At 41.7% G+C, this 27,846-nt stretch overlaps 2 protein-coding genes across 3 annotated transcripts in view; one reads left to right on the top strand and one right to left on the bottom strand.

Moving 5' to 3' along the window:
• Positions 1–13,772, top strand: part of LOC142140651 (protein sel-1 homolog 3-like) — a 58,279-nt gene extending 44,507 nt beyond the window's left edge. For both annotated transcript variants that reach the window (XM_075198392.1, XM_075198391.1), the window contains exons 19-24: positions 29–119; positions 2,421–2,508; positions 5,410–5,519; positions 9,622–9,749; positions 12,066–12,168; positions 13,091–13,772. In XM_075198392.1, coding sequence (XP_075054493.1) covers positions 29–119; positions 2,421–2,508; positions 5,410–5,519; positions 9,622–9,749; positions 12,066–12,168; positions 13,091–13,192 — 622 coding nt within the window. In that variant the 3' untranslated portion in view covers positions 13,193–13,772. The remainder of the gene's footprint in view (positions 1–28; positions 120–2,420; positions 2,509–5,409; positions 5,520–9,621; positions 9,750–12,065; positions 12,169–13,090) is intronic.
• A 13-nt stretch (positions 13,773–13,785) lies between these two features.
• On the bottom strand, positions 13,786–26,230 carry ART1 (ADP-ribosyltransferase 1). The gene is made up of 5 exons (XM_075198393.1): positions 26,079–26,230; positions 23,382–23,471; positions 21,529–22,273; positions 19,523–19,561; positions 13,786–16,232 (listed from the first exon to the last, which is right to left on the bottom strand). Exons 2-5 carry the CDS (start codon positions 23,460–23,462, stop codon positions 16,147–16,149), a joined length of 951 nt encoding a protein of 316 aa, XP_075054494.1. The 5' UTR covers positions 23,463–23,471; positions 26,079–26,230; the 3' UTR covers positions 13,786–16,146.
• Positions 26,231–27,846: the final 1,616 nt, after the last annotated feature.

The following is a 27,846-nucleotide window of genomic DNA, read 5'->3' as shown; positions in this document are numbered from 1 at the left end:
CTACCTATATCCTTTTACTCTCTTATAGGTCGGGTGCTATTCTCTATAACATCCAGGCTGCGGAGACTGGGTTTGAGGTCGCCCAGTTCAATGCAGCCTTTATCTGCGAGCAGGACCCTGTGAGTATACCTCTAATACCTGTCATGTCTATGTGTAGAGGAAAAGACATTGATAGATCATAAACTTCCATGTTATACTTAATTTTTATATTATACTCTACTTTTGATTAAGTCAGTAGAATGTCTGTAAGAAGAAGGTTACAGGAAAGTTTTAGGGTGTGTTTATGTTTGTAAGAAATTTAATGAGGGATCTATTCTAGGAGTTGTATAATATAGACAAGGGATATATAAATTGAATAAATAATTGCTCCAGATTAGGCAAAATAAAATTGCATAACCACACATTTATTTAAGAAAGTATAAGAAACTAGTAGGATGCTGTTTTGTCGTTATTTTATCAACTAGCTTGCATACTGATTTGATGCTGATTTCATTGCCTGTTATACTCTGCTGTTGCTGTGCCTCGAAAAAAATAAAGCTTTATAATCATCTCATTTCATCTTTATGTGAGTTTCCATACAGTTTAAGTTTCTAACAAACAGGTATAAGGGCCTGAAGGCTATAATAGAGACATTTAGGCAGTATAGACTGGTCTAATGTATATCTGTACAATAAAAATAAAGGTGCTGTAATTTTATTGTGTTCTTTCTAACATACAGTCATGGCCAAAAGTTTTGAGAAATATTGGCATTCACAAGGTTTGTTGCCTCAGTGTTTTTAGTCATTTTTTTCAGATGTTGCTATGGTATACTGAAGTAAAGATACAAGCATTTCATAAGTGTCAAAGGCTTTAATTGACAATTACAAGTTAATTAAAGTTAAAGTTAAATTAAAGTTTATGCAAAGAGTCAATATTTGCAGTGTTGACCCTTCTTTTTGAAGACCTCTGGCATGCAGTCAATTAACTTCTGGGCCACATACTGATTGATGGCCGTCCATTCTTGCCTAATCAATGCTTGGAGTTTTGGGGTTTTTATTTGTCCACCCGCCTCTTGAGGTTTGACCATAAATTCTCAATGGGATTAATGTCTGGGAAGTTTCCTGGCCATGCACCCAAAATTTTGATGGTTTGATCCACGACCCACTTAGTTATCACTTTTGCCTTATGGCAAGGTGCTCCATCATGCTGGAAAAGGTATTGTTCATCACCAAACTGTTCTTGGATGGTTGGGAGAAGTTGCTCTTGGAGGATGTATTGGTACCATTCTTTATTCATGGTTGTGTTTTTAGGCAAAATTGTGAATGAGCCCACTCCCTTGGCTGAGAAGCAACCGCATACATGAATGCTTTACTGTTGGCATGACACAGGACTGATGGTAGCGCTCACCTTTCCTTCTCTTTACAAGCGTTTTTCCAGATACCCCAAACAATCTGAAAGAGGATTCATCAGAGAAAATGACTTTACCCCAGTCCTCAGCAGTCCAATCCCTGTACCTTTTGCAAGATATCAGTCTGTCCCTGATGTTTTTCCTGGAGAGAAGTAGCTTCTTTGCTGGCCCTCTTGACACCAGCCCATCCTCCAAAAGTCTTCACCTCACTGTGCGTGCAGATGTACTCACACCTGCCTGCTGCCATTCCTGAGCAAGCTCTGCACTGGTGGTGCCCCAATCCCGCAGCTGAATCAACTTTAGGAGACGGTCCTTGCGCTTGCTGGATGTTCCTAGGCACCCTGAAACCTTCTTCACAACTATTGAACCTCTCTCCTTGAAGTTCTTCATGATCCGATAAATGGTTGATTTAGGTGTAATCTTACTAGCAGCAATATCCTCACCTGTGAAGCCCTTTTTGTGCAAAACAATGTTTCCTTGCAGCTAACCATGGTCAACATAGGAAGAACATTGATTTCAAGCACTACCCTCCTTTTAAAGCTTCCAGTCTGTTATTCTAACTCAATCAGCATGACAGAGCGATCTCTAGCCTTGTCCTTGTCAACACTCTCACCTGTGTTTACAAGAGAATCACGGACCTAATGTCAGCTGGTCCTTTTGTGGCAGGGCTGAAATGCAGTGGAAACGTTTTTGGGATAAAGTTCATTGTCATGACAAAGAGGGACTTTGAAATTAATTGCAATTCATCTGATCACTATTCATGACTTTCTGGAGTATATGCAAATTGCCATAAAAAAAACTCCGCAGATTTTGTGAAAAATAATATTTGTGTCATTCTCAAAACTTTTTGCTATGACTGTACATGACGTGGAGGCTGTGCTACAATAACACTTGTACATTATAAACATTAGTTCTGCACATCCCAGTTATTTTAGATTAAATACTTGTTTAGTTAAATATTAAGTTACATTGTTTTGGGGTTGTGTCTTTACTTATTATTTTATATAAAAATTATAATCTATATTTTTTTCAGGATGGTCTAGTGAGCCGATTTCTGCAAATTGACTGTATGTGGAAATATTATAACCTGTCAACACATAGTGACCGGCCCCCTTCTTATGGTGAGTTTGCTTTACTGAGGTGGAGCTGGAAACCCCAAACCGGTAATGTGGTCAGTATACAGTCAGAGGGAATGGGACATTGTCTAACTCACCTGTTACCTGTACTCGTGACAAGCGCTTGTGCTGTATGTTCCCATTCCAGCAAAATGCACCAAAATCACAGCAAGTGGATCTTTCCTCAGCAGTTGTTGCAATTCCATTGATGAAAAGACAGTTTGAAAAAAATAGATTATTCTAAATTTCCAAATGTCGTCCTCACACCACGACAGTAGTTATTATCAGAAAAAGGATTTTGACAAAGGATTGTGATGCAGGTTTATACGAGTAAAAATGGCTGTTAATGTAGGATACAGTCCAGGCCACCCATGCAGTAGTTACATTGTAATTCCCTTAAAACTGGAAGATATTCACCAAGAAATAGGTAAAATAATCAGATTCTGGGGTGATCCTAATAAGTTAATTTTATGAAGCACAAAATGTGCACATCCTGTAGTATTTAAGCTTTATGTAATGATAATTTCATACAAATGCCTTTATGTATATGTGGGAGTACCTTGTCTTGTGAGCCATGATGTCAGCATTTGCTGGGTCACACTTTCTAATGGGGAAGCATGTGAATCAGTCTGGACCAAGTTCTCACTTTTAACATTGCGCTCAGTTGGTTGTGTCCCCCCCATACACCTCCCCCCATCCACGCACTGCCAGATGAGGGGATCCCAGCCCCCTCCCCACCTTGGCTCTATTAAGTCTGGGCTGGAAGAATTAAATTAATTTGAAATCTCTCACTCAAAGTATCTTCTAAGATCTCTGCTTCAGGGTTCAGTGCTGTGAAGATAACTGGTTTTCTGGCCCAATTGTACCCACTTCCCTTTGGCTGGCCACCCACAGGTGCCTTCCTAGGCCAGGGAAGCCTACCCAGTACCTTCTAAGGTTCTTATTAGTCACTCAGGCAACTGCAGTCAGAAAGTAAAGCAATACATTTATTGTAATAAAAACAATCACTAGATTATTATGTAAACACAGTAAATAAATGCCAGGCAGGTTCACCACATCATCTGTCCCTTACCCCACTAGATTAAGGAGCTACAGTCACCTGGATGTCCTGACTTAAAGACACATGGAGTTCTTCTCTTAGCTGCAGCTGTAGTTCATTGGTAGAGAGCGAAAACTCAAAACCAGCTACACTGCACTTTCCATTAATCAAATCCCAGAATGAATATCACCCCCCCCCCCCCCCCTGGAGTGGCTCCTTTATAGCTAGGGTCAAATTGCAACAGTGCTTTTTCCTCCCTGGGCAAACTCCTGGGCATCTTCTTGTTAAACATTGGGCAGTCCTGCACTAGGGGAGTTGGAGAGGGGAGTGGAGATGAGCTGTACTTAAACAGAACCTTCCCTGCCAGATTATAGACCAAATGTCTGGAGTAGTCTTGTGAGAACAATGCATGCTAATTAGCTTTCCCCCTCACCAGTATCTTGCAACCTTATCCCTACCCATAATTCCCCTGGCTTCACTTTAAGGACAATAAATAACAGCCTCACTGCCACATCAACAATATACATTAACCAATATACATATTTATAATGAGCTACAATGTCCCCTTTTCCAAATGTAATTAGATACTGCAGTTGTACTCTGCTGAGCTGGGAAACAAAAGTAAGAGCTATAAAAAGTACTTGCTATAATCCACATTATGTGAGAAACGAGGGACAGGCTGGTTAAAGTGTTATCAAACTCGTTTCGTCACAAGCGTCCCCTCCCATTAGAAATCCCGAGAGATAGTATCCAGACCCCAACACAGCAGTCTCCCTTCTGCCATTATGGAAGCCCTCAGGATTCCAGGGTCGGGAACTTCCAGGACACGATGTGGTTCCTGAATTTGTTTAAATCCAGGATGACCTATTAGAAGCCCTGTGATTCTGATACTCAGGCGGCTGGAACTGAAGTGTGGCAGCTAGCTACCACTGCTCTGCACAGAATCTCTGACAAACATATGCCAAAGTCCTCACCTCACCTTTCATCTGACCTGATAGTACAACATGTGGGGAAGAGGGGCAGCCACAGGAACTTTGAGGTTCTGGGAGAGGCCAGTACTCCCAGGATTACTCTTCAGATGTTGGCACTATGTACCAGTTACAGAATGAGGAGATGATTGATATGTAATTATTTGTGAGCCATTACCATGATGACCAGGACGTCATTTCCTCTCACACGTCCCGGCTGTCACCAGGGCGACAGCCGGGATGCTTCTTTTGTTCACTGTCACGGTCCGGCTAACTGACAGTAAGGTGCGTGCGCAGAGTAATAACTAATTAGCAGCTATATGGGCCTGATTAGGCTCTTTTGTGTCTCCTTCTTGTGATTGGACAGTCTGGGTATATAAGGCAGGGAGGGCTTAGCCTCCTTGACGATTTTAGCGTTCAGGTTCCTGGCTGCTGAGTTGCTCCTGTGCTTTGTTCCTGAACTCCTGGATAGATCCTTCTGTGTATGACCTCTGGCTTGTTTCTTGGTCCGTGATTTATTGCTGGTGACCCTGACCTCTGCCTGTTACTTGGATATCATGTTCTCTGCAGGCCCTGACGCTTTGACTGGACCTCACTCGCTGCCTGCCTTTGCCCTGTGACTTCGGCCTGTTCTTGACTACACCTATCACCTACCATCATCCTCTTGCCTGCACTACGGCTTATCCATAAGCTTGTACTACTCTGAGTTTAAGACCTGGGTATATCTGAGCGCCTGTGAGCATGTCAAGCTCTACAGGAAAGGTGGCTGCTATAGGTGAAGACCTCTACCACCTGTTCTACAAGCTTATGATATTAGCCGTGAGCCTTAAGAATTATACATACTTATATTGTCCCATTCTGCTTTATATTTACACTCTGCTATCTCTTTGTGTCCTGCAGCTCAGATTAAGATGGGGGATTTATTCTACACATCCCATGGGAGGAGGAAGCGGAACGTGAATGCAGCAGTGCAGATGTACACCGCCGCTGCCCTACAGCGAGATCCTCAGGTACTAGAGAGTCATGGCTCTGTCTGACATACAGATGCCTAATTTATTGTTATTCGTTAAAGTATCTTCAAAAATTCATCCTCCCATGTCTAATTATTTTCTGCCCTCCAGCATCCTTTATCTGATATTTACACCCCCTCAATCTTTGACATTTCTCTCCCTAGTTTGAAGCATAAATGAATTACTCCCATGCTAACAAACTTGACCCTTGACTAAACTAAACTGCTCCTACATGCCTGCATCTGTCTATGCCTCATTGTTGGGAATAAGCCCCTTTAGCTATTACCTGATCTAATATCTTATCATATATTCACACTGTCAGACAATGTGTCACCTCTAATTTGTCAGGAAAACCTCTCCTAACTGCCTTTACCAGTCACAAACCGCACTTTGCGCACACGTGACCTGGAAGTGTTTATGGTATGGGGTTACACACGATCCCAGCACCCAGTCTTCCCACCTATCGCACAGGCTACAGATTTGCTGAATCGCCCCCAAACAACGCTCATACAACCACATGCACTCCGGTCGTGCCACCATCTGTTGAATAAGGACAATAGGACCCCACTATCCTGTCCCACACTGGCACGCAATGAGCACTCCTTGTTACGCACAGTTAGCAAGGTGCACACAGCAATCAAAGGCTTAGCCTTAACCCCTCAAGGCTCTATGACACAAATGTACATGCAGGCACACACTAGGCTTGGTATACAAATGTGTTCACAATTCACACCTCAGCAATGAAAGGTTTTAGCATGGTAAAAAAATCATATCTCTGCTACACAGGCAATGAATTCATTTAGAGCAATAAGGATATGAACTATTAAATTTTTAGATTTAATATACAAAATGTACGATGCTTACATGTTATTAACAACAACCAAGATGACATGACATACATAACAAGCAAAACAGTTTAAAGGATTAAATTCAGAGTATATCTTACAAATAAGTGGTATATTCTGGCCAAGGGAAATTGGCGTGAAGGTGGATAGATTATCAATAATGATTGATTTTCCAAAAGACTGACAATTTGCCCCTTCACAACACATGTTTTTAAGAAAAATGAAATGGGATGGCCTTCACAGGGGCAGTGTTGATGCTAATAGAGGCAGGAATGTCCCCTGGGTGTCACTATAGTTTGCTAGAAAGTATTTCAAAAGTTTTGACCTTTGGTAACTCTTCACAAATATATCCCAGAGACATAACTCCCTCTTCAATAAACCAGTCATAATCTTCCGCACATTTATATATCAAACATTATGGAATTATAACAATTTAACATACCTTTCCCAAAGACATTTGATTATAGCTGTTCCCTGGTACCGCTAGTAAATATAATTCACAACCAGGGTGTGGTTTTTGCCCCTCAGTATGGAGTGGCAAACTAATTTCCCAAAATATGAAATATTAAGGCATTTTCTTTGAAGTTCATATTTCTATATACTTGCATAAAGAGCCTTCAGGTTTGTCTCGGTCTCCAAGATTCCCAGCTAGGCATATGGCTCTCTCTAATTTACACCTAGTGGTTATTTTGTGTTTATTATACCTATTGAAAGAAAGTCAATTAGGAAGTGAAATACATGATCAAAACAATGGATGTCTATGTTCTGCATATCTTAAGCTGGTCTCCTCACAAAGGGTCTGCTCAACCTAATTACCTCCTACTGGACTAATTGACCAAATGTTTCATGAAGGAAACTTTTATTCTGAGGGGAAAATCATGTTCATTTCTATGTATCAATGCAATATTTTATTTGGACCCTGGCATTTAATATTCTATTTAATCATATCAGATTTATGCCCTCATCCTGACACTCATCCATATATCTCCTCAATCTTACTCATCAATTAGCCATGGACCTACACCTATCATCCCCCCTTATAATCTCTCCCTTGCAGTACCTATACCCTGGAATGTTCTACTGTGTCCAATCAGAAAATCCCCTAAACACATTTGGGGGCTTCGTGACGCCATTTTCCCAGCATCTGATTCTTCGTTGATAATGATGCATCAGAGAGAAAAATGTAGGGACAGAGTAGGAGCAAGTAAAGAAAAGAAAAGACATTTAAAGTTGTAGAGAAGGAAAAGTCTGGAGTAAAAGGAAACTGGTAAGATAAATGAGAATAAAGCAGTACAACTGTAGACAAGGGGGCTAAAATATAAGGTAAGACAGATACTGACTGGACTGAACTTCACAAGGAGAGCGTATCGCAGGCAATGGGGGAGGGATAAAGAAGAGTGAGGAGAAGCTACAAATAAAACTACAAGCTACAAATAAAACTGTAGCCATGTCCCCACTGTTCAGTCAATGACGTTATTACTGATGACAATCACTAAACTGACAAACCTATTCTTGTTGTAGCTCAGCAGCACCACCTGCTGGTAACATCCTGAATTTATAACAAAGGAAAAAAGATGTTATTCCTATTTACTAAACTATTTCCGAGGTTGCAATAAAGTTCTGGTGTGTCTCCAGAGCTGCCCTGTGCAAAGTAAAGTTAACCTTGTTGTACTAGTTCCTACTTTAAAACATTATGGGTCTGATTTATTAAGGAGCGTAAATGTCGATACAGTGTATATAATGCGCACAATTACTCTGTGCATGCCCAGAACTGGACCATGCACCAGAGAACGCAAAAACGCCCAATTCACCTTCGAGCGCAAAGGACCCTTACTACAGCCTTTGATTTTAGGGTAAGGGGTGTATGCACATAGTCAATGTACAGCAAGGGCATGCCAGGTTCCAGCGCACACAGCTATGGGCATCTCAAAGGTACGTCATTTTCTATCCTATCACTGGCTCCAACTACAGGTCATTGTAAGTGCCGAGTGATAGTGATAACGGCTGTGTATACAGCTAGAACATGTGTTTGCAATCAGGGGCAACTGTAAAAAATGCATTTTATATATATAAGACATTAATACAATTTTTTAAATGTTTTATCATTAATGACTTATGGACCTGATTCATTATGGAAAGTTAAACAAAAAATTGAGTAAGTTTTCTTACTCAAGTTTTCTGGGCAAAACCATGTTGCAATGCAAGGGGTGCAAATTAGTTTATTATTTTGCACAAAAGGAACATACTGTCTGTTTTTTCATGTAGCACACAAATACCTGATAGCTTATTTGTATACTGAAATCTAAAGTTGATCTAGGACATGCCCTACCCCAAATATAAATCTGTCCTCACACTTTAAATTTACTCCCCCCTCCAATGCAACATGGTTTTGCTTAACTTTCCTTAATGAATCAAGTGACATTAATTGATTTTTTTTGTTTGTTCGTTCTATTACCACTTGATATCACACATATGTATTGGATGTATCCTGCAGTGTCTTGTCTGTTAGAGTAGAGCAGACCTAGATCCTTATTCAGCATCAGAGGTATCTTCAGATCCGCTCCTTGTTGAATACAGACAACGTATGTAAACAATGTCCATAGTTTTTTTTTTTGTTTTTTTTAAAAAATGCACATTACGTTCATTTTGTGTTTGTTAATGAACCAGACTCCCTATTTCCGTGCTCACATAGAACCTGGGTGGCTGGTACATACAGCATTACTATACCCTGTGATCACACGTGACTGGTCCACTGTACAAAACAAGCAGTTCTGCCTTAAATCGCATTTCCCTTATCTCCTTTAGATTGTTCTAGAAGTTCTAGAGCGCAGGGTCCTCTCAACTTGTTGTTTCATTGCTTTTTGCAATATTGCGATATTAATACAATGCTGCACAATATGTTACAGCTAAATAAAGAAAATAATAATAATTGTCAGAGCCGTAACTTAGAATTCTAGTGCCCTGGGCGATAAAGACAAATTCCGCCCCCCTAGCCCTCAATTTTAACCAAATTAACCTAAAATATTCCTAAATTGCGCCCCCGTTCAGCGCTGCGCCCTGGGCGGTTGCCCCTGTCGCACAGCCCTAGTTATGGCCCTGATAATTGTATGTTCCTCTATTGTTATCATGGCATATTCAGTAAGTGACACTAATTGTACAGTGCTGCACAATATGTTTGCACTATATAAATGAAGGATAATCATACGGAGATCAGAACATGCTGTAATATTAAATAAAGACGGGTCATGTAATTCCAGGGTCTGTACAATCTGGGCATCCTGGTGGAAGAAGGTGTCTCTCTCCCCAGGTCAACGCTTGACCAACTGGGATTCAACCGCTCGATCTCCAGCCATAACTACACTATTATCATGGAACTGTACAGGAGGTGAGAACTTATATATCATGTCTGTGATATGTGTTATCTTGTGTGAGATACTGGTATCACCAATGTATGGGTGATATCCCAGGGACCTATAAACCTCATCTCCTGGTCCTCACATCATGCTTTCATTAAATGTCTGGTTTCATTAAATGTTCATCATTGGTTTGCAGAGCTGGATTACCCCCTGCCAACATGTGTGTCAGAAACAGTATATAAAGAGCCGCATTTTGTATTTCAACTGTAGTAATATACTAACTGAGCTTCTGGATGATCACTAGTACCTCCAACTAGTGTGCAGAAGGTCCTTATAAGGACCCCTTGAGCAATAAACATCACTGATTACAGATTCTGTCTGACGACCTATTGCCTGCTGCATCCTGTGACCAACAGATAAGAGCTTACACTCTAATCCGTTCCCCGGCTGTCTTGTGTTGAACCCAGTCTCTCTGTGTTAACATTCTGCCCGCTACCCAGCAGTCCTGATACGTAGTAGGTACCAGTCAGTCCCCAGCAAAGAGGTACTGCAGCAGCTATACCAGCTACCCAGAAGTAAGCGGATCCATGGGTATGGGTGAAGGAGCCTGTCGGTGGTAGCTAAATCCTCCTACAACTATTACACAGTTGGCATTCGCAAGTCAGCGAGTTCTGGTGGCAGATGACACAAGTAGAAGTGGTCAGTAAGAGTCAGTTACTAACAGTGAGACAGCAACCCAGATAAACTGTGTAAGATCCTTTCCCTCACAGACCGGATGGCAACATAAGCCCATCCAGTCCCATATCCCATTTGCAAATACCTATTGTCACGACCAGCACTCAACTGAGAATGAGTGACATGGGTGTAACAAAGGGTTAATTAAAAACAACCACCTGGGGGTAAATGTATCAAAGTCCGTTTTTTTCATCTCGCGGGAGATCGGTGTCTCTGCAGCTAAAATTTAAAGTGGCGATGGCTTGTAAAGGCAAGTTTGTCTTTACAAGCCATCGCCACTTTAAATATTAGCTGCAGAAACGCTGATCTCCCGCGTGATGAAAAAAACGGACTTTGATACATTTACCCCCTGGTCTTTCTAAAATTATTAAATTCATCCCTATCTGTGCCACACACTAGCTTTGGTTTACTAATTATGCCACCACCAAGGTTTTTTTTGTGAAGAGCTGACACTCTTATTCAGGAAACCTTCGGTTCAAGCTTAAAACTAATCTACCATAATTTACTTTAATCAGAGTTAACATAAACCACAATGTTCTCCCCTGTTTCAACTATGTAACGTTTTGACCAAACTGTTGCATGAATTTGTAAGAACACAGAACTTATTAAGTGAAATTTAATATGGAAAATAAATCCACAATGCTTAAGATTAAGCAATTAACAGATGACATACAAATATATAATGCAATGGTTTCTTGTAAAATAAAAAGGATACAACACAGAATTGATACAACTCCTGTATGATCAAGTTTCTGTTGCTGGGAGAAGCAAAAAATGGGACACTCTTCTATATCAGATTGACTTTGCAAAAATGAACATTTCCTTAGAGTTACAGGACAGTTTAAAAGCTGCTGCAGGGCCCACAGCCCCTCTTCCCGTGATGTCAGAACTAAAGAGTCTGTGTAAATGCAAATTAGGGTTTTATGACTCTGTTGAAAACACCGTTCCAGTCAGGTTTTATTTATCCTGTCCTAACTTCTCACCAGAAGGGCTTACAAATATTTTAACTCCACACAACAGGTCATAAGTTTCCCATTATCTGCATACTACACATGCCTCCTGTAAATATGATACTGGAGAAAATATGATAGGACATTTTCCTGTTTTCCTAGTTTACCAGCTTGTCATTAACGTTTTATCTTAGCAGTCGAAATGTCTGAGGCATCCCAGATATGTGTGGCATATCATTGTCCTGAAAGGCTTCAACTTTTACGACCCACCATAAATTGATAAAGGTGCTCTTCGGTAACCATGGGTCTGGGCTCGAGGAGTTTAACATAATCAAAGGGACACATTCATTTAGATGCAGTTTTAAGTTTTTACCCCCCTGGCTGTACACAGCTCCTCTGAGCCATAAAAAGCTGTTACTAGGAATAAATTCACAAATACATATTTGCAGTTTTATATGCCTGGAAATTAACTTGCACATGACACCTATCTATAAGAAAATATAGGCTGCTAGCTAGAAGTAAATATGTTCCGTGTACTATAAGTCGGGGATAGTTGGTGGCAGTGATCAGTGGGCCCCAGATCACTTTTACAGAGAATTGTATGCTGAAATCTGACTTAAATGTAATTATAAAAAAACATTCTGGAAATTTGTTGTGCAGATGTCGAGATCATGAGATAGAAGATTCCTACGTTCCGTGCAGCCTTGCGCTCCTCAACGCCCATCTCCAGTACGTCTGGAAGTTCCATGGATCTGTCCTCAAGGTAATGAGGGAATTCTTATAAGCCAATGGTGGGTAACATTGTATGTTTCAGGGTCCTCACCGCTGGTTCCACCAGGGGGCTGTACATAAGCTTTGTGGATATGAGGTCAGGGCATGTAGTGTTCATACGATCCAAGTGTTGGATATTTGAATACTATAAAATAAAAGGCTGAAAGTGGGAAATGACTTTAGTCATGAGAGATGCATATACCTCCTTTGAGCAATGGATGCTGTTGCCCCCTACTGATTTAATTAAAACATACCGTACTTTGTAAAACTATTGCCCTGTAGTACCTGGGTACCGTTCCTCTAGTATAAAAATGTCCTTTTCACCCACTGGCAAACAGAGCACTAACTGTCCCATTCTCTATATTATATGGAACCTCAGGACCTGATCTGAAGATTGACGGAAGTCTTTTTAACCCACTTAAGGAATTGCACAAAACTCGCAACCTTAGTTGGAGTTGAGCATATCTTCTGTTTGTGAGTCCTTACAGAGGTGCATCGGAGGTGTTCACATGCAAGTGCAGAACAGTAGAGGTTTGGAGATGCAAGTCAAGCATGACCCTTAGAGATGTGTCCTATTTTGACTCTTTAAGATAAGCCTTTTATAAGGCGTACGTAAGAATATACCATAGACCTGGCAATCCCTGAGCTGTAAGCAATTAACGGTCAGTTCACCAACAGAGGAAAAGAATAGTTTTATAATGAAGGAAACGGGTACATGGTCCCAAAGCCTAAATTGGGAAAGAGGTTGATGACATTTTCAAGACCGAAGCACTGTAATAAAATAATGTGATCACCCACATCCACCCCTATAACTATCAGTATTAGCGTTTCAGTACCAGCTCACAATCTCCATCAGCTCCCACCTCATATCAGAGTTACTGACATTAACCTGTTAACTGCTGGTTTTCTTCCAGTGCTCCAGCGCAGCCGCCATCGCCATTGTCACCGCTCTCAGCTTGATGACAGTTTTTGGGAGATTACAGAACGCAGCTCGGAACCTTCAGTTGTCCGTATGATGAGACATCTCCCGGTATCACAATATGAGCTCTCTCCTATCACTGCCTTGAATACTCTACGAGGGGTCTCCCGTCTCATGTTGTCCTTAATACCTTAATAAGCAGCAACTTCTCTCGGTCTTCTAACTCAGGACTTTCATATTTAGGGATCTGCGCTCAAAAGTGACATTGATTGTAAATGGTGATGGAAACACATGTCCTAGATGTGATGAGCCCCAGTAGCACACGGCTGGCAGTGGTGATGGGGAGAGGGGGCAGAGGGGCAGGTGAATGATTCTCCAAACATCTCCAACCAAATCTCATTCCAATTTGATGGCCAAATTTACTTTCACTACTGCGTGCAATTCTCAAAGGCAAAGATACAGCAGATAATGTTGCTTCTCTCAACGTTTTTGTTCCCAAGGTGTTATTAATTAATCTGAGATATAGTAGCATAAGAAGGAGAAAGCACTATGGACGGGTATAACAAGGAATGTGGATTAAGCTCCGCGTAGTGGACCGTGCACATCACAGAGAGTTTTCCATATGTGGCTTCTTCTTGTTAGTATATTTTTGTTGAATAAATAATTACAAAGTAAAATCTTTTATGCTTTATTATTTTTCACAAGAGAAAAGATTTAGGACTTAGTGAGGACTGGATGATTGGTAATTTATGTCCTGATATGTTCAGCACAGATTTCTCTTTCACGTGACTATATGTCATTTTTTTATGCTATTCATTACAATGCACAGGTGATAATAATACATGCTGAAGTCATTACAAATCACTGATAAGAAAAATACAGTTTATATATTTTATAATGCACCCAACAGATATTAACTGAAACATTCTGTGACTGTTCTCACAGTCTGCAGTTACTAACTAGCTACAAGCTGGAACACATCATTTAATGAAATCAAAGTACCAACAATCACATTATACAGTAAATAGTGTTATAGTGAACTGCTCCTTCAATACCAACTGCTAGAGATGCTCAAACCGACCGCAAATAATTTCTTGGACCGTTAATTGGCGCAAAATTTCAAAAACTCAATAGAATTTCCTGAATTTTAGATTTATTAAAGAACGTCAAACAGTTTGAGCCTGTTGAAGCTTAATTTGTGAACATGGAATGGCAAATATGAACTAGGAAATTCAATCTTTAAACATTGTAGTGTTCACTGTTCAAACGAATAAAAATGTAGAATGCTTTTTTATTTTTAAAAAATATTATTTTATTTAAAAAATAAAAATATAAATACAAATTTTAGAGCAAACCGTAAACTGCAAACTGCAAAAATCAGGGTCTATTGACAACTGTACCAAAAACATGTTTATGGTCTTTCAACCAAAGAAATTTGATCAAATTTCGAACTGGTTTGAAATTTTTGAACATCTCTAACCACTGGAAAAACACTGTTCAAAAAAATAAATAAATACAAATATATATATACACACTGAGCAGCCACAACTTAAAACCAATGACAAGTAAAGTGAATAACATTGACTGTCAAGGGGTGGGATATATTCGGCAGCAAGTGAACAGTCAGTTCTTGAAGTTGATGTGTTGGAAGCAGGAAAAATGGGCAAGCAAAAGGATCTGAGCGACCTTGACAAGAGTTAAATTGTGATGGCTAGTCGACTGGGTCAGAGCATCTTCAAAACGTCCGGTCTTGTGGGGTGTTTCCAGTATGCAGTGGTTAGTATCCACCAAAAGTTGTTGAAGAAACGACATCCAGTCAACTGGCGACAGGCTCATGAGCGCCGAAGGTTCGCTGATGTGCCTGTTGGGCGAAGACTAAACTGTCTGGTCCAACACCACAGAAGAGCTACTGTAGCACAAATTGCTGGCTATGATAGAAAGGTGTCAGAACACACAGTACATCGCAGGTTGCTGAGTATGGGGCTATGTAGCCGTATCCACCATCAAAAGCCCCTACAATCAGCACTTGAGCACCAGAACTGGGCCATGGAGCAATGGAAGAAAGTGGTCTGGTCTGATGAATCACATTTTCTTTTACATCATGTGGACATCCAGGTCCAGAGGGAGAGGGCAATGCTGAGACAATAGGATAAAGTGGGTGTCGAAGTGGAGATAGGGATGGTAGTTGTTATAACTCCTAGTTGGAGTAGAATCTGCTGTGAGTATGATAGGCTATATTGAAGTGAAGGGTTTGGTGACAGAAATGGAAAGATTGAAGGTTGGAGGAGTGTCTGGTCAGAGGGTGTAGGCAGTGGCTTGAATTTGAATGTTACCATAGGAGACATTGTTCATGTAGTCACATAGCTGCAAAATCTGGATCAATACACATTTTATCCTGGGATTACGGAACTGAATGAGCAGAAGACATCTCCCAGTGATTGTGTCATGAATAGAAGATATCTCCCAGTGATTGTGTCTTGAATAGAAGACATCTCCCAGTGATTGTGTCATGAATAGAAGATATCTCCCAGTGATTGTGTCATGAATAGAAGACATCTCTCATCGATTGTGTCTTGAGAAGAAGACACCTCCTAGTGATTGTGTCTTGAGAAGAAGACACCTCCTAGTGATTGTGTCATGAGAAGAAGACATCTCCCAGTGATTGTGTCATGAATAGAAGACATCTCCCAGTGATTGTGTCATGAGAAGAAGACATCTCCTAGTGATTGTGTCATGAGAAGAAGACATTTCCCAGTGATTGTGTCATGAGAAGAAGACATCTCCCAGTGATTGTGTCATGAATAAAAGACATCTCCCAGTGATTGTGTCATGAGAAGAAGACATCTTCCAGTGATTGTGTCATGAGAAGAAGACATCTCTCAGTTATTGTGTCATGAATAGAAGACATCTCCCAATGATTGTGTCATGAATAGAAGATAACTCCCAGTGGTTATGTCATGAATAGAAGATAACTCCCAGTGGTTGTGTCATGAATAGAAGATAACTCCCAGTGATTGTGTCTTGAGTAGAAGACATCTCCCAGTGATTTTATCATGAGCTGAAGACATTTCTCAGTGATTGGGTTAGGAGGACCAGGACACTAATTATTTTGAGGGAAGTCATCTCCATGCTGGTAGCTGTTGGAATAACACAAAACAGAACATGATTAGTGTACAACTGATATTTCTTACTGTGAAAACCATGCTGTGAGTTTGGACTCGAGAGAATAAGACACAAGGACACCTGTGTTCCATCACCTCTTTCTGTGTACTGAACTGTCCTCATCTCGCTGTGTTACAGTTTTTTGTACTTTGTGTTCATATGCCTGTGCTAGCATATGCTATTAAATACATGCATATTTAAGGTTATTGGTTATATGATTTATTCTTAAATGTCGCCAAGTGAAATAGTTATTCAGGGATAAGACAGAACAAGGTGTCTGGGCTAAACAATGAAGGGACACAAACTCCATATCACCCACCCAAAGGCATTGCATAAAAGTACCCAGACTCCTAGGCACCCTCTCACTAGGGAACCAACGGTCCCCAGCCAGCAGAGGGCGGGCACCCCAGGGTTAGCCCTATCATCTTACCACCTATCACAAGCTGGCTACCGCCTAATACATTCCCTCCCCCCCCTTTTACCTTCATCACCGTGGGAATAATGAGGGTTATATAACCTGTGATTGTGGTCTGTAGAGGTGATCTTTGTGGTGACCATGATCTGTGTTTCCATCACGTGAACACACTGTGCTTGTAAGGACTTTTTCCGGGAGCTACCTGCACATCACTTCACCTGTTTTGCCATTTGTTGAACAAACTAGGCTTTTGGTCGCAACAATTCACCTGGGTGAGTGTCGAAGAGCCCACCAGGACGCACAGTCCTCACACTTACAGCAACTACTTCCATTAACATGAACCCAATAGCCCATATAAAATCACAAATAAAGCACCAAACCGGATATTAGAATGTCTAAAAAACTGTTGTAATGACTTTCTCGTTCTTCCCCGTAGCGCCACAAAGAAGGGGATGGAGAGGTTTCTGGGTAACATTCCCCCTTCAAATCAGGAGGGTAGGAGGTAATGTTAGAGTGTAATGTTGCACAGGAAATTATGTGTTAGAAGAGGAAGTGATGCATCAGATAGGTAAACACTTATGGGAACTACCATCTGGAGTACTTAGGAGTTAGAATTTTTTCTGTAATTTGGATCCCAAATGCTTATAAAACAGTTAAATTACACTTCGAAATTACCCTGTCTTTGCCACACTACCGCAACGTTCCTTTCCTCATTTTATTGCGCAGCAGTGCTCCTCACAGTGACACTTGCGTGCTCTGTTTATTAGATTATCGTTGAGCAAGAGTAATAATTTTCTTTTTTTACTTTCTGGTTTTCTCAACTTTCAGTATGACCTGTATCATATATAACATTGTACGATACTTACACGTGTTTATGATTGCCAGTTAACTGAAAAATAAAAAGCAATAGAGGAAAAGTAACAAACGGAGATGAGTAACCCACACAACCCACCCCACTCTATGTCCCACTCTATGTCCCTCTCTATGTCCCACTCTATGTCCCTCTCTATGTCCCACTCTATGTCCCTCTCTATGTCCCACTCTATGTCCCACTCTAGGTCCCATCAGTTGCTTTAGAATTTCTAGTTTTAAAGACTCAATCAAAGCATTATAATCTATATTAATGACTAGAAGAGCAGACAATGCGCACTCCTGGCTACCGTAAATAAATAATCTCTCCAAATCTAAGAGACAAACTTGGCAACGGGCTGATCTGCCCAAACCACCTCTTAAATACTAAGACCTAACCTCCAATATGGAAGCAACACAACACCCGGACAATGTGACCTGTTGGGGAGTGTACCATTCAATAAACAGACCTTTATCATTATCTGAATTATGGCCACTAGGTTAGAGGCAAACCAACAAGTTACCAAAAAGTAATAATATCTCCAACCAGATACAATTGTCACAAATTGTCTTTCAAACCCTCAAACGTCTTCCTGCGGCCTTTAGAAACTCAAGAAAGTGTGGTTTGTGTGTGTGTCTAGTATGTTTTTGTGTGGTTTGGTGAAGGTGTGTGTGTGTGGTGTGTATGATGGGTTTATGTCTGTGTGTGTTTGTGTGTTGGAGAATGAGGTAACAAACAGACTTCCATCGGGGTTGTAGTTCTAGATGCTGAATACGTCTCTGTACAATGCCAGTGATGACAGGAGGCAGGAAATCACATAAACACTGACAATGATATTATTATATTGAAATATTTGGATTGTGCTGTATTATGGAATTAATGACAGATTAATGTGTACTTCCACATTATGATGTATGTTGGAGATCTCTCTACACACTCTAGGAACAGACATCCTGTCTGGAATATTGATGGAGACACAGAAAGATATCATATTACAGAATGATCTGATGCATTCTGAACCTCATGTGTTAGGGCCACAGACGCTGCACTATAGGGCCACTTTCCTGATACCTCTGCCTAGCTGTGGGCATGGGGCTAGGTTAACAGATCTTTTGTCTGTCATTTTGATGGATATTATTTTAAAAGGGAAGTTTCCCTTTAAATGTGAGGCTATCCAGATAACGTGTCCTACTGGACTTATAGCAGAAGGTTTTCCTGATAACAAACTGACCTGTTATAACATATCCTGTTCTGTCCCTACGTCAGATCACATATACTGTTAGTGTCTATGGAGCACTGACACCCTTGGACAGACGTTGAGATGTAGCAGTATTGGGAGTTGTGGTTCCTGGCCACCGGAGACGAGAGGGGATTTTGGAGGTTAAACTAATGGAGCGAAAGGTTTCTTATGGACTCGGCTATGACACCATAGTCTCAGACGCTATATTTACCTGGCAACCCAATCCCTGGGTCACCAGATTATTGAGAGTGAACACTTAGCAGCAGTGTATCGATCCTGATTACCTGTGCACCAAACCCTCAGCTATACTCTGACCACGATCTCTGCTCTCTCTCCTTTTATGTTCACCTATACCGACACTTGGGATTAACTCCTGCTGTGTCACCTATCGAACCTGTTCCTGTGTCCCAGACCTCTGGCTTTCACCTTGACTGAGGTGTATTATCCCTGGGCTATCATCCTTACTATGGCTTTTGATATTATCCTGAACCTGCAGTGTACCAGACCCTTGGATGTACCCTTGGCTGTCAGGTGTATTATCCCTGGGCTCTCATCTTGACTGCACATATTAATCAGTCTACCCTATATTAAAGTACAGAACTGTGACCTGATCTTATATAGCGAATTTTGGCCAGGACATCGGGAGTTCTTACTATTAAACACCAGTTTCTGCCACCAGCCTCTGAGGTCCAACCTCCAAGTTGCAAACACAGGGGTATAAATCATTACACAAGTTCAGATCTATGGACGTGTTTATTACCTGAATTGAATGGACACCACATAGATTTACATCTTCTGTCTGTAAAACAAAAATATAATGTTTTTGTTACAATGATACTGCATTGATATCATATGTACATATATCTACACATCCAACTGCTAAAGAATGACGCTACTGCTTCATGATGAAGCCTACACAGTTACATCTTCAGCATGTAAAATGGCAAAGCTCAATTTAAGAACTTTAAATATTAATTAGTTCTCCTAAACCAAATTTGGGTGTCCCCTTTCCCAGTCACCACTGAAATGATACTCATTCCTGGAAGAAATATCCGCAGCATCATTACATAGCATCCCAATTATTTGTATTCAATAAGATCAACGATTGTTTAGTTATCTAAGAATTCAGTGGGCCTAGGAGAAGATGCAGGTCATTGTGGATGAGACTGGGTCATTGTGGATGAGATTGGGTCATTGTGGGAGAGACTGGGTCATTGTGGGTGAGACTGGGTCATTGTGGGTGAGACTGGGTCATTGTGGATGAGATTGGGTCATTGTGGATGAGACTGGGTCATTGTGGGTGAGACTGGGTCAATGTGGATGAGACTGGGTCATTGTGGGTAAGACTGGGTCATTGTGGATGAGACTGGGTCATTGTGGATGAGACTGGGTCATTGTGGGTGAGACTGAGTCATTGTGGATGAGATTGGGTCATTGTGGATGAGACTGGGTCATTGTGACTCATATTGGAGTCTGGTTTTAAGAGTTTGACAAATGACTGCAGGTAGAGGGTGTCTGGATTACCAGGTTAAACTGGGAACTGCTGAGTCTGATTTTCTGAATTTGACAGATGATTGCACATACAAGATGTCTGGATTGCCAGGTTAAGCTAGGAAGCTATGGACTATGGTTTTCCGAATTTGTCAGATAACTGCAGGTTTAGGATATCTGGATTGCCAGATAAAGCTGAGAAGCTGGAGACTCTGATTTTCCAGGCTGACAGGAGCCAACTAATCCTCAACTGAGCAGGCCAAAGGACAAGAGGATCTGTCAATTTTAGGAGAGGCACAGGTGCCTTAAATACCTGAGAGTTAGGAGTGGGAGGAACAGCTAATTAGCGTATGGCTGAATGCCAGAGAAGATAAAAGATGAGCAGATCCGAATCCAAGAGGGTGCCCATCCCTGGACAGATGCGATGCCTCAGCACTGGGAGAACCCAGTGGGAGAACCTGGCAGACTGGTCGGTGGGTCCAGTACGTGACAGTCAGGATGTAATTACCTCGTTATTTGTCACAAGTAATGAAGTCCTCCAGCCTCAAGTTGGATGTTTGGACAAGTGTAACCCCAGTTTGTTCATTGTGTCCCTGCTATTACTGGTACTGACAGGAAAGTCTTCAGGCAGCCCGTGAGGACCTTAGATAATCTCCATTTATTGCTGACAAAAGAAACTAAATATCGAAACAGCCCTGCTCTGTAAAATAATTTTCTGAACCTTCTATTTCTCTCGGTGTTAGTATCAGGTAGTATGAAGTGTTTGGTTGACATGTTCACGTTTGAGGATCTTTACTTGCAAAGTTTAAATTTGCAGTAACATATAGAAATCTATCTATAGCATCTGAAATTTGCAGAAAATATTATTATTATTATTATCATTTATTTGTTGGGCGCCACAGGGTTTTCGCAGCGCCTTACATAATACGAACAGTAGACCATACAGGGTAAAACATCACAGAACAATAAACACTAAGTACCAATGCTTCGGAAACTCCGGGCAGACATATGGAGTGAGGGTGGAGCAGAAGAGTCGGTATGAAGACCGGAGGGGAGAGGGGCCCTGCTCATACAAGCTTACATCCTAAGGGAGAGAGGATAAAACAGGCACGAAAGGAGGCAGTGATGCAAGGGAGAAAAAGGGACCAGGGGAGAGGAGGGAGAACAAGCAGAGTGGATGAGAATATACACAGATAAATCTAGAATATAGGAGACTGACCCTGCATTTTACAAGCCTGCTATCTCATACTGAGATGGATATCACGTACAACTCACCTTTCACAAGCTCACAGTTGTAAACACTTGATTTCTCCATAGACGTTAGGGTGATGAAATTCCTGTCTCTCTCTTTAGTGAAATTGGTCACCTTAAATTTTTCATAGGGTGGTATAAGCACTTCTTCCTCCCCTGGGAAGAATGAGAAGTTCTTGATGTTGACCCCATAGCAAGTATGGATGTTGAAGAACGTGTCCTCTCCAAACTGCAAAGCACTCTCGTCATTCATAGAAGAGGAAGTGAATTGTCCAAAACGGATGGGTTTCCGAGTGTCAGATTTAAATCTTATTCCTCTTATCCCTCGATAGACCTTGTGGCATACAGGTGTTTCTATTTCGTCCAATAGCTGAAGAGCTTTGGTCAGGTAGTAGTGCAGAACCTTAAATTTGAAATTGTTCAGGTAATACTGCTTGGATCGACCAGCCTCTCTCACAGCATCATTGAAAACCTTGTGCAGAGGACCATTTATGGTGTAAGCAAGTAATGCAATGGCATACTCATCCTTGAAGCCCTTAGGTACGACCACTCGTCCCTTCTTTTTCTCCGCCCAACTAAATGTAGCTGTATCCCAGCCGTCTGCAAATTCTTTATTTTCAGAATACTCGGTTTTGAAGAGTTTGGGAATTTCGGCTTCCATCACATCACTGCATCCTTTGTACTGATCATCAAACGAGGAAACAGCCATGTCGAGGACAGACTCCTTCCCCGAAAAGACATCTCTCCTAGACATTCTTCTACCATCCACCTGACACAGATATGGAAACATTATCATTAAACCAGGTCCAGTCTACACAGTAACACTCACATCACTTCCTGAGACACCCAAGGTCAGTCTCATCTAATATTAAGGGGAATTCTATAATATTGAAGAACAGTATCTTCTTATATCTTTATTGTCGACACATTCTTCACACAATATGAAATTGCAAAATTCCAATAATGTTAAACATATTAACATCCTCCCATTCTCGGTTACATGACTTTTTCGGGCTGCACCCACCTTGTGGAATTCCCTCCCTCGCACAGTAAGACTTTCCTCTAGTCTCCAAACCTTCAAGCGTTCTCTGAAAACCCACCTCTTCAGACAAGCTTATGATATTCCTCAACCACCATCTTAATCTCCCCTATTACCATCCTCTACACTGCTAACACAAGACAACAACCCTCTGACCAACATTGGTACACACAGCCCACTCAATAGTTTTACCTTTGCATTCTAGCTGGTCCATTGTGCAATATGATGTAGCACATGCCCTTGTGTTTCTAACTCCCATTGTCCTATAGACTGTAAGCTTGTGAGTAGGGTTCTCTTACCTCTCTGTCTGTATGTATTACCCAGTATTGTCTTATTAATGTTTGTTCCCAATTGTAAAGCTCTATGGAATTTGCTGGCGCTATATAAATAAATGATGATGATGATGATGATGATGATGATGATGATGAAATAATGGACAATGGGTGTGTTTTGCAACACTTATTATGTTTTGGGGGTAGACAATCACTTCTTACAAGAATTCAATACAATAAAAAATAAATATAAGACAAAAATGTTTAATCAGTTATATTTTCCACGCATCAATACAGTATATACTGCAAAGTATCAGAAGGAGAAACGTGTTAGATTAGAAACAGCGCGAATTGTAATGGAATAATCAAGGTTGGCGCAAGTTCTGTGGACGCCCCGCCGAGCTGTGACATCATAGCCACACACTCCCGGTGTATCACAGACATTCGACAGGTAAGAAGTTGCTGTCTGCTACTCCTTCAAGTCAGCGACTGATGCTCAGTGGGGGAGGGGCAGTACAGGGACATTATAAACGCTGGATGAGCGACATTATTTGTTTACATATTACCTGTATAAGGGGGATCAGCGTTACAACAGATATGAGGATGACGGCAAAAGCAGATAAACGGTCAGAAGATCTCGCCCTCATTTTAAAATACTGAAAAGAGGAGACAGAAAAGAAATGTAAGACCACAACTATGATGACATTGTCTATATTATCTAAATAATAACATTTAAACCAAACAGTAACAAGTAAAATCAATTAGCCACTGAATATGAATCAATTGCTAAATCTTATCGTTAGGAAAGATAACAGTAATCCTTGTGCCAGGTGTAGATGCGCCTAGATAGTGCTTCTGATCTCATCATCGCATAATTTTGTACCAGTCCTCCAGCACCCACGAGAGATATTCATTCTAAGAGTATGCGTCCACATCTAATTGTGTCGCAAATACGTGAGGAATGGAGGCAAAGTGGGGGTGGAGCTATGCAGGACTGAAGGCGAGGTGAAGGGTGGAGATATGCAGGAGAGGAAGTAGTGGTGGGGGTGGTGGTTGTGGGGGGAGATACGCAGGAATGGAGGGACGGGGGAGAGATATGCAGGACAGTCAGCGAGGTAGTAGTGGGGGGAGATATTCAGGAATGGAGGCACGGGGGGGAAAGATATGCAGGACAGGAGGCTGTGGTGGTGGAGAGAGATATGCAGGACAGGAGGTGGTGATGGTGGGGGGGAAATGCAGGATAGGTGGTGGTGATGGTGGGGGGGATATGCAGGACTGGAGGTGGTGAAGGTGGGAGAGATATGCAGGACTGGAGGCGGTGGTGGTGGAGAGAGATATGCAGGACTGGAGGCGGTGGTGGTGGGGGGATATGCAGGACAGGAGGTGGTGATGGTGGGGGGGATATGCAGGATAGGTGGTGGTGAAGGTGGGAGAGATATGCAGGACTGGAGGTGGTGATGGTGGGAGAGATATGCAGGACTGGAGGCGGTGGTGGTGGAGAGAGATATGCAGGACAGGAGGCAGTGGTGGTGGGGGATATGCAGGACTGGAGGCGGTGGTGGTGGAGAGAGATATGCAGGACTGGAGGCGGTGGTGGTGGAGAGAGATATGCAGGACTGGAGGCGGTGGTGGTGGAGAGAGATATGCAGAACTGGAGGCGGTGGTGGTGGAGAGAGATATGCAGGACTGGAAGTGGTGGTGGTGGAGAGAGATATGCAGGACTGGAGGCGGTGGTGGTGGAGAGAGATATGCAGGACTGGAAGTGGTGATGGTGGGAGAGATATGCAGGATAGATGATGGTGAAGGTGGGGGGGATATGCAGGACTAGAGGTGGTGATGGTGGGAGAGATATGCAGGACTGGAGGTGGTGATGGTGGGAGAGATATGCAGGACTGGAGGCGGTGGTGGTGGAGAGAGATATGCAGGACTGGAGGTGGTGGTGGTGGAGAGAGATATGCAGGACTGGAGGTGGTGATGGTGGGAGAGATATGCAGGACTAGAGGTGGTGATGGTGGGAGAGATATGCAGGACTAGAGGCAGTGGTGGTGGAGAGAGATATGCAGGACTGGAGGCAGTGGTGGTGGAGAGAGATATACAGGACTGGAGGTGGTGATGGTGGGAGAGATATGCAGGACTGGAGGCGGTGGTGGTGGAGAGAGATATGCAGGAGAGGAGGCAGTGGTGGTGGGGGGATATGCAGGATAGGTGGTGGTGGGGGGATATGCAGGATAGGTGGTGGTGGGGGGATATGCAGGATAGGTGGTGGTGGGGGGGATTTGCAGGATAGGTGGTGGTGGGGGGGATTTGCAGGACTGGAGGTGGTGAAGGTGGGAGAGATATGCAGGACTGGAGGCGGTGGTGGTGGAGAGAGATATGCAGGACAGGAGGCAGTGGTGGTGGAGAGAGATATGCAGGAGAGGAGGCAGTGGTGGTGGGGGGATATGCAGGATAGGTGGTGGTGGGGGGATATGCAGGATAGGTGGTGGTGGGGGGGATTTGCAGGACTGGAGGTGGTGATGGTGGGAGAGATATGCAGGCTAATCACCTGCAATAACACTTTTGCACATGGCATTGCTGATTATTCCCAGGTTTCACACACACCATTTATGGATTCTTATAGCCAAACTTGCTTCAAACATGTACTGACATGAACATGCAAGACACACAAATTAAAAGAAGTTCTCCCATTGGGTTGGGGTGTTATCACTCATAACCTGATTGTGAACTTAAGGTAAACAATACTAGAATTATGTATCTTATTACTTATTTTCTGGGTATACACAATGCAAACAGACACCCAGCTGAAATAAGGGACCCATCCACCACCCTTATTTTTCTGTATAGATGCAGCAAACATTTTAAATGTTGCTGGGACAATTTTGCAGCTGTCTCCTGTTCCCAGAACTGTAAGATATGTCCACCAACTGGAAACGTCTCCACAAGTCAAAATATCCACAAACAGATCAGCATTTATGGCATCACTATGTTTTATTGTTAAAAAAATAGCTTATGTGCCTTGATAACTAATATTGATAATGTACCCTGATAATGTACCTCGGTAATATACCCTGTTAAAGTTCTCTGATAGTGGTAGACAATACTTAATGCGAGTTGTGTTTTTCTGTATAATATATATTGTATTTCTTATCAGAAAGCTACAGGAAGTTATAACTCCCTGTTTTAATCACATAACACAGACTGTTGTAGTATCAGACAGCAAATGATCCATAAATACATAATCAGCTGAAATAGAGGAACTTTACCTGCTGATCGGACTGTATTGAATCTGTACTTCTGTTTTCCCTGGCGTCAGTCACTGCCCGGCCCTTGGCACAGTGTAGGGATATTTTAGAAGGCAGAGATCTTAATATAGAAACACATAGACAACAACAGGTTCTAGTGTAAATGTCACCAGTAGAATTCCCCGCTGTTATCCAGGCAGAATTAGACAGAACTGAAGCCACGTTTATGACACAAATGTCTTTTGAGAAGTACAGTAAAAAGCTGGACTTGGTCAATTTAACATGAAAGGGAAAGTTTTCAAGAATTGAAATGTGTCAAAGAAGTTTTTCATTTCCTTTTATACATTTGTATTTACCACTGACACAAGATCACAGCTACACAAGATATTCTCATCATCATTTTGGACAATCTCAGTATCAGACAGAATGTAACAAAGTAAAATGGGGGAACTAGGGGGAAGTTAGAGCAGTGTAGGGGTAAGGGAGCAGCGGGAGGTGTTATAGGGTAGGGGGTGTAAGGCATCGGATGGTGAAGAGATTTGGTTCACCATTCAGGGGAACAGTGATGTCAGTTTTCACTAATACTTTCCTTTGGAGAGTTTGCGTTTATTGTTGGTTCCTAAGGTTTTTATTTAATTTTTCCTTTTTTGAGTAGATTGCTTACATATATTCACTTGCCCTGTATTACATATTTCTGAGTTTCCCGTCCATGCATCGGGTCCCCGATGCATCAACGGAGGTGATTTCATCAACAGTAGATCATATCTGTAGCTTAGAAAGGGGGTCCTGCAGGACTAATTCATTAAAGCTCTAAACTCATTGTTCAGTGGTAACATGATACACAGAGGTACAAAATACACAAACACGCACACACACACACACACACACATTTTTATTTGTGCTAGTTCCACAACTGTCAGTCTGCATTACACTCTGTTAAACAATCTTAAAAATACTTCTGAGCTTGTTCTTGCAATGGGCCTGTGCATCATGGGGCTTTGCAGCTTTTGGGGAACTATTAAGGACTTGCTGGGATTTGTAGTTCCATTACAGCTGGAAAGCCACACATTTTTCTACTAAAATGTTGCTAAACCTGTTTCGCTTTCTAAAGTAATGTACTGCCCATCAGATAACCACATTTCCCCCACTTGCCCCCATGGCTCATAATCTGCATACTTATGTTCTAATGTATTGTGTGTATGTAACATCTATGACCAGCAGATGGAGCTAGTCACACATTGTGGCTGGATCACTTATAAATAAATTATTGTATACATTTATTTCAATTAATAGTGCAATGCACCATTTTATATTATTGCAAATGTTCCGATTTTTGTATTGGTATGTATTTTGTATGGAAACGTATTGATTCTGAGACAGTATGTTATGATTTGGTTTTGTAACTTTTCTAGAGGAAATCCCAATTAGTCCAATTAAACCTTTTTCATCAGTGAGTGACAAATAGATCTTTTTAGCCTGAAAGCATAGAAGGGCGCCGTTACCTATCTTGCTAAAAAGCCAGGTAACCTCTGAAGAATGTAGATAGCAAGTTTTAGGAAATCACAGATTAATGTACATTGTGTTAGTTCAAATTTTGTTAGCTCCAAGATGATATATTACGTCCTAATGTTAATTATTAAATGCAATATATCAGACGATATATCAGACGATGCGGTGCCAGCTGGGACAGGGGCTGGGTTACCACCTGCCCATATGACTGTCAGAATCTGTATAAAAAGAGCACTGTTTAAACATGTAATGTGTTATTCCATCTGTACTTCTGAAAGAT

Source organism: Mixophyes fleayi, chromosome 2 (genome assembly GCF_038048845.1).
Source record: "Mixophyes fleayi isolate aMixFle1 chromosome 2, aMixFle1.hap1, whole genome shotgun sequence".
NCBI lineage: Eukaryota > Metazoa > Chordata > Amphibia > Anura > Limnodynastidae > Mixophyes > Mixophyes fleayi.
Note: the sequence above shows the minus strand (reverse complement) of the source record. Positions and strands in the feature narration are given on the sequence as shown.

Excerpts from the sequence above, each read along its gene's own strand:
- ART1 (XM_075198393.1), bottom strand. The coding sequence starts at position 23,462 with ATGAGGGCGAGATCTTCTGACCGTTTATCTGCTTTTGCCGTCATCCTC. Across the intron at positions 22,274-23,381 it reads CGCTGATCCCCCTTATACAG|GTGGATGGTAGAAGAATGTC; the intron begins GTAATATGTAAA and ends TATCTGTGTCAG. Across the intron at positions 16,233-19,522 it reads GTGGTGTCCATTCAATTCAG|CTACCAGCATGGAGATGACT; the intron begins GTAATAAACACG and ends TTATTCCAACAG.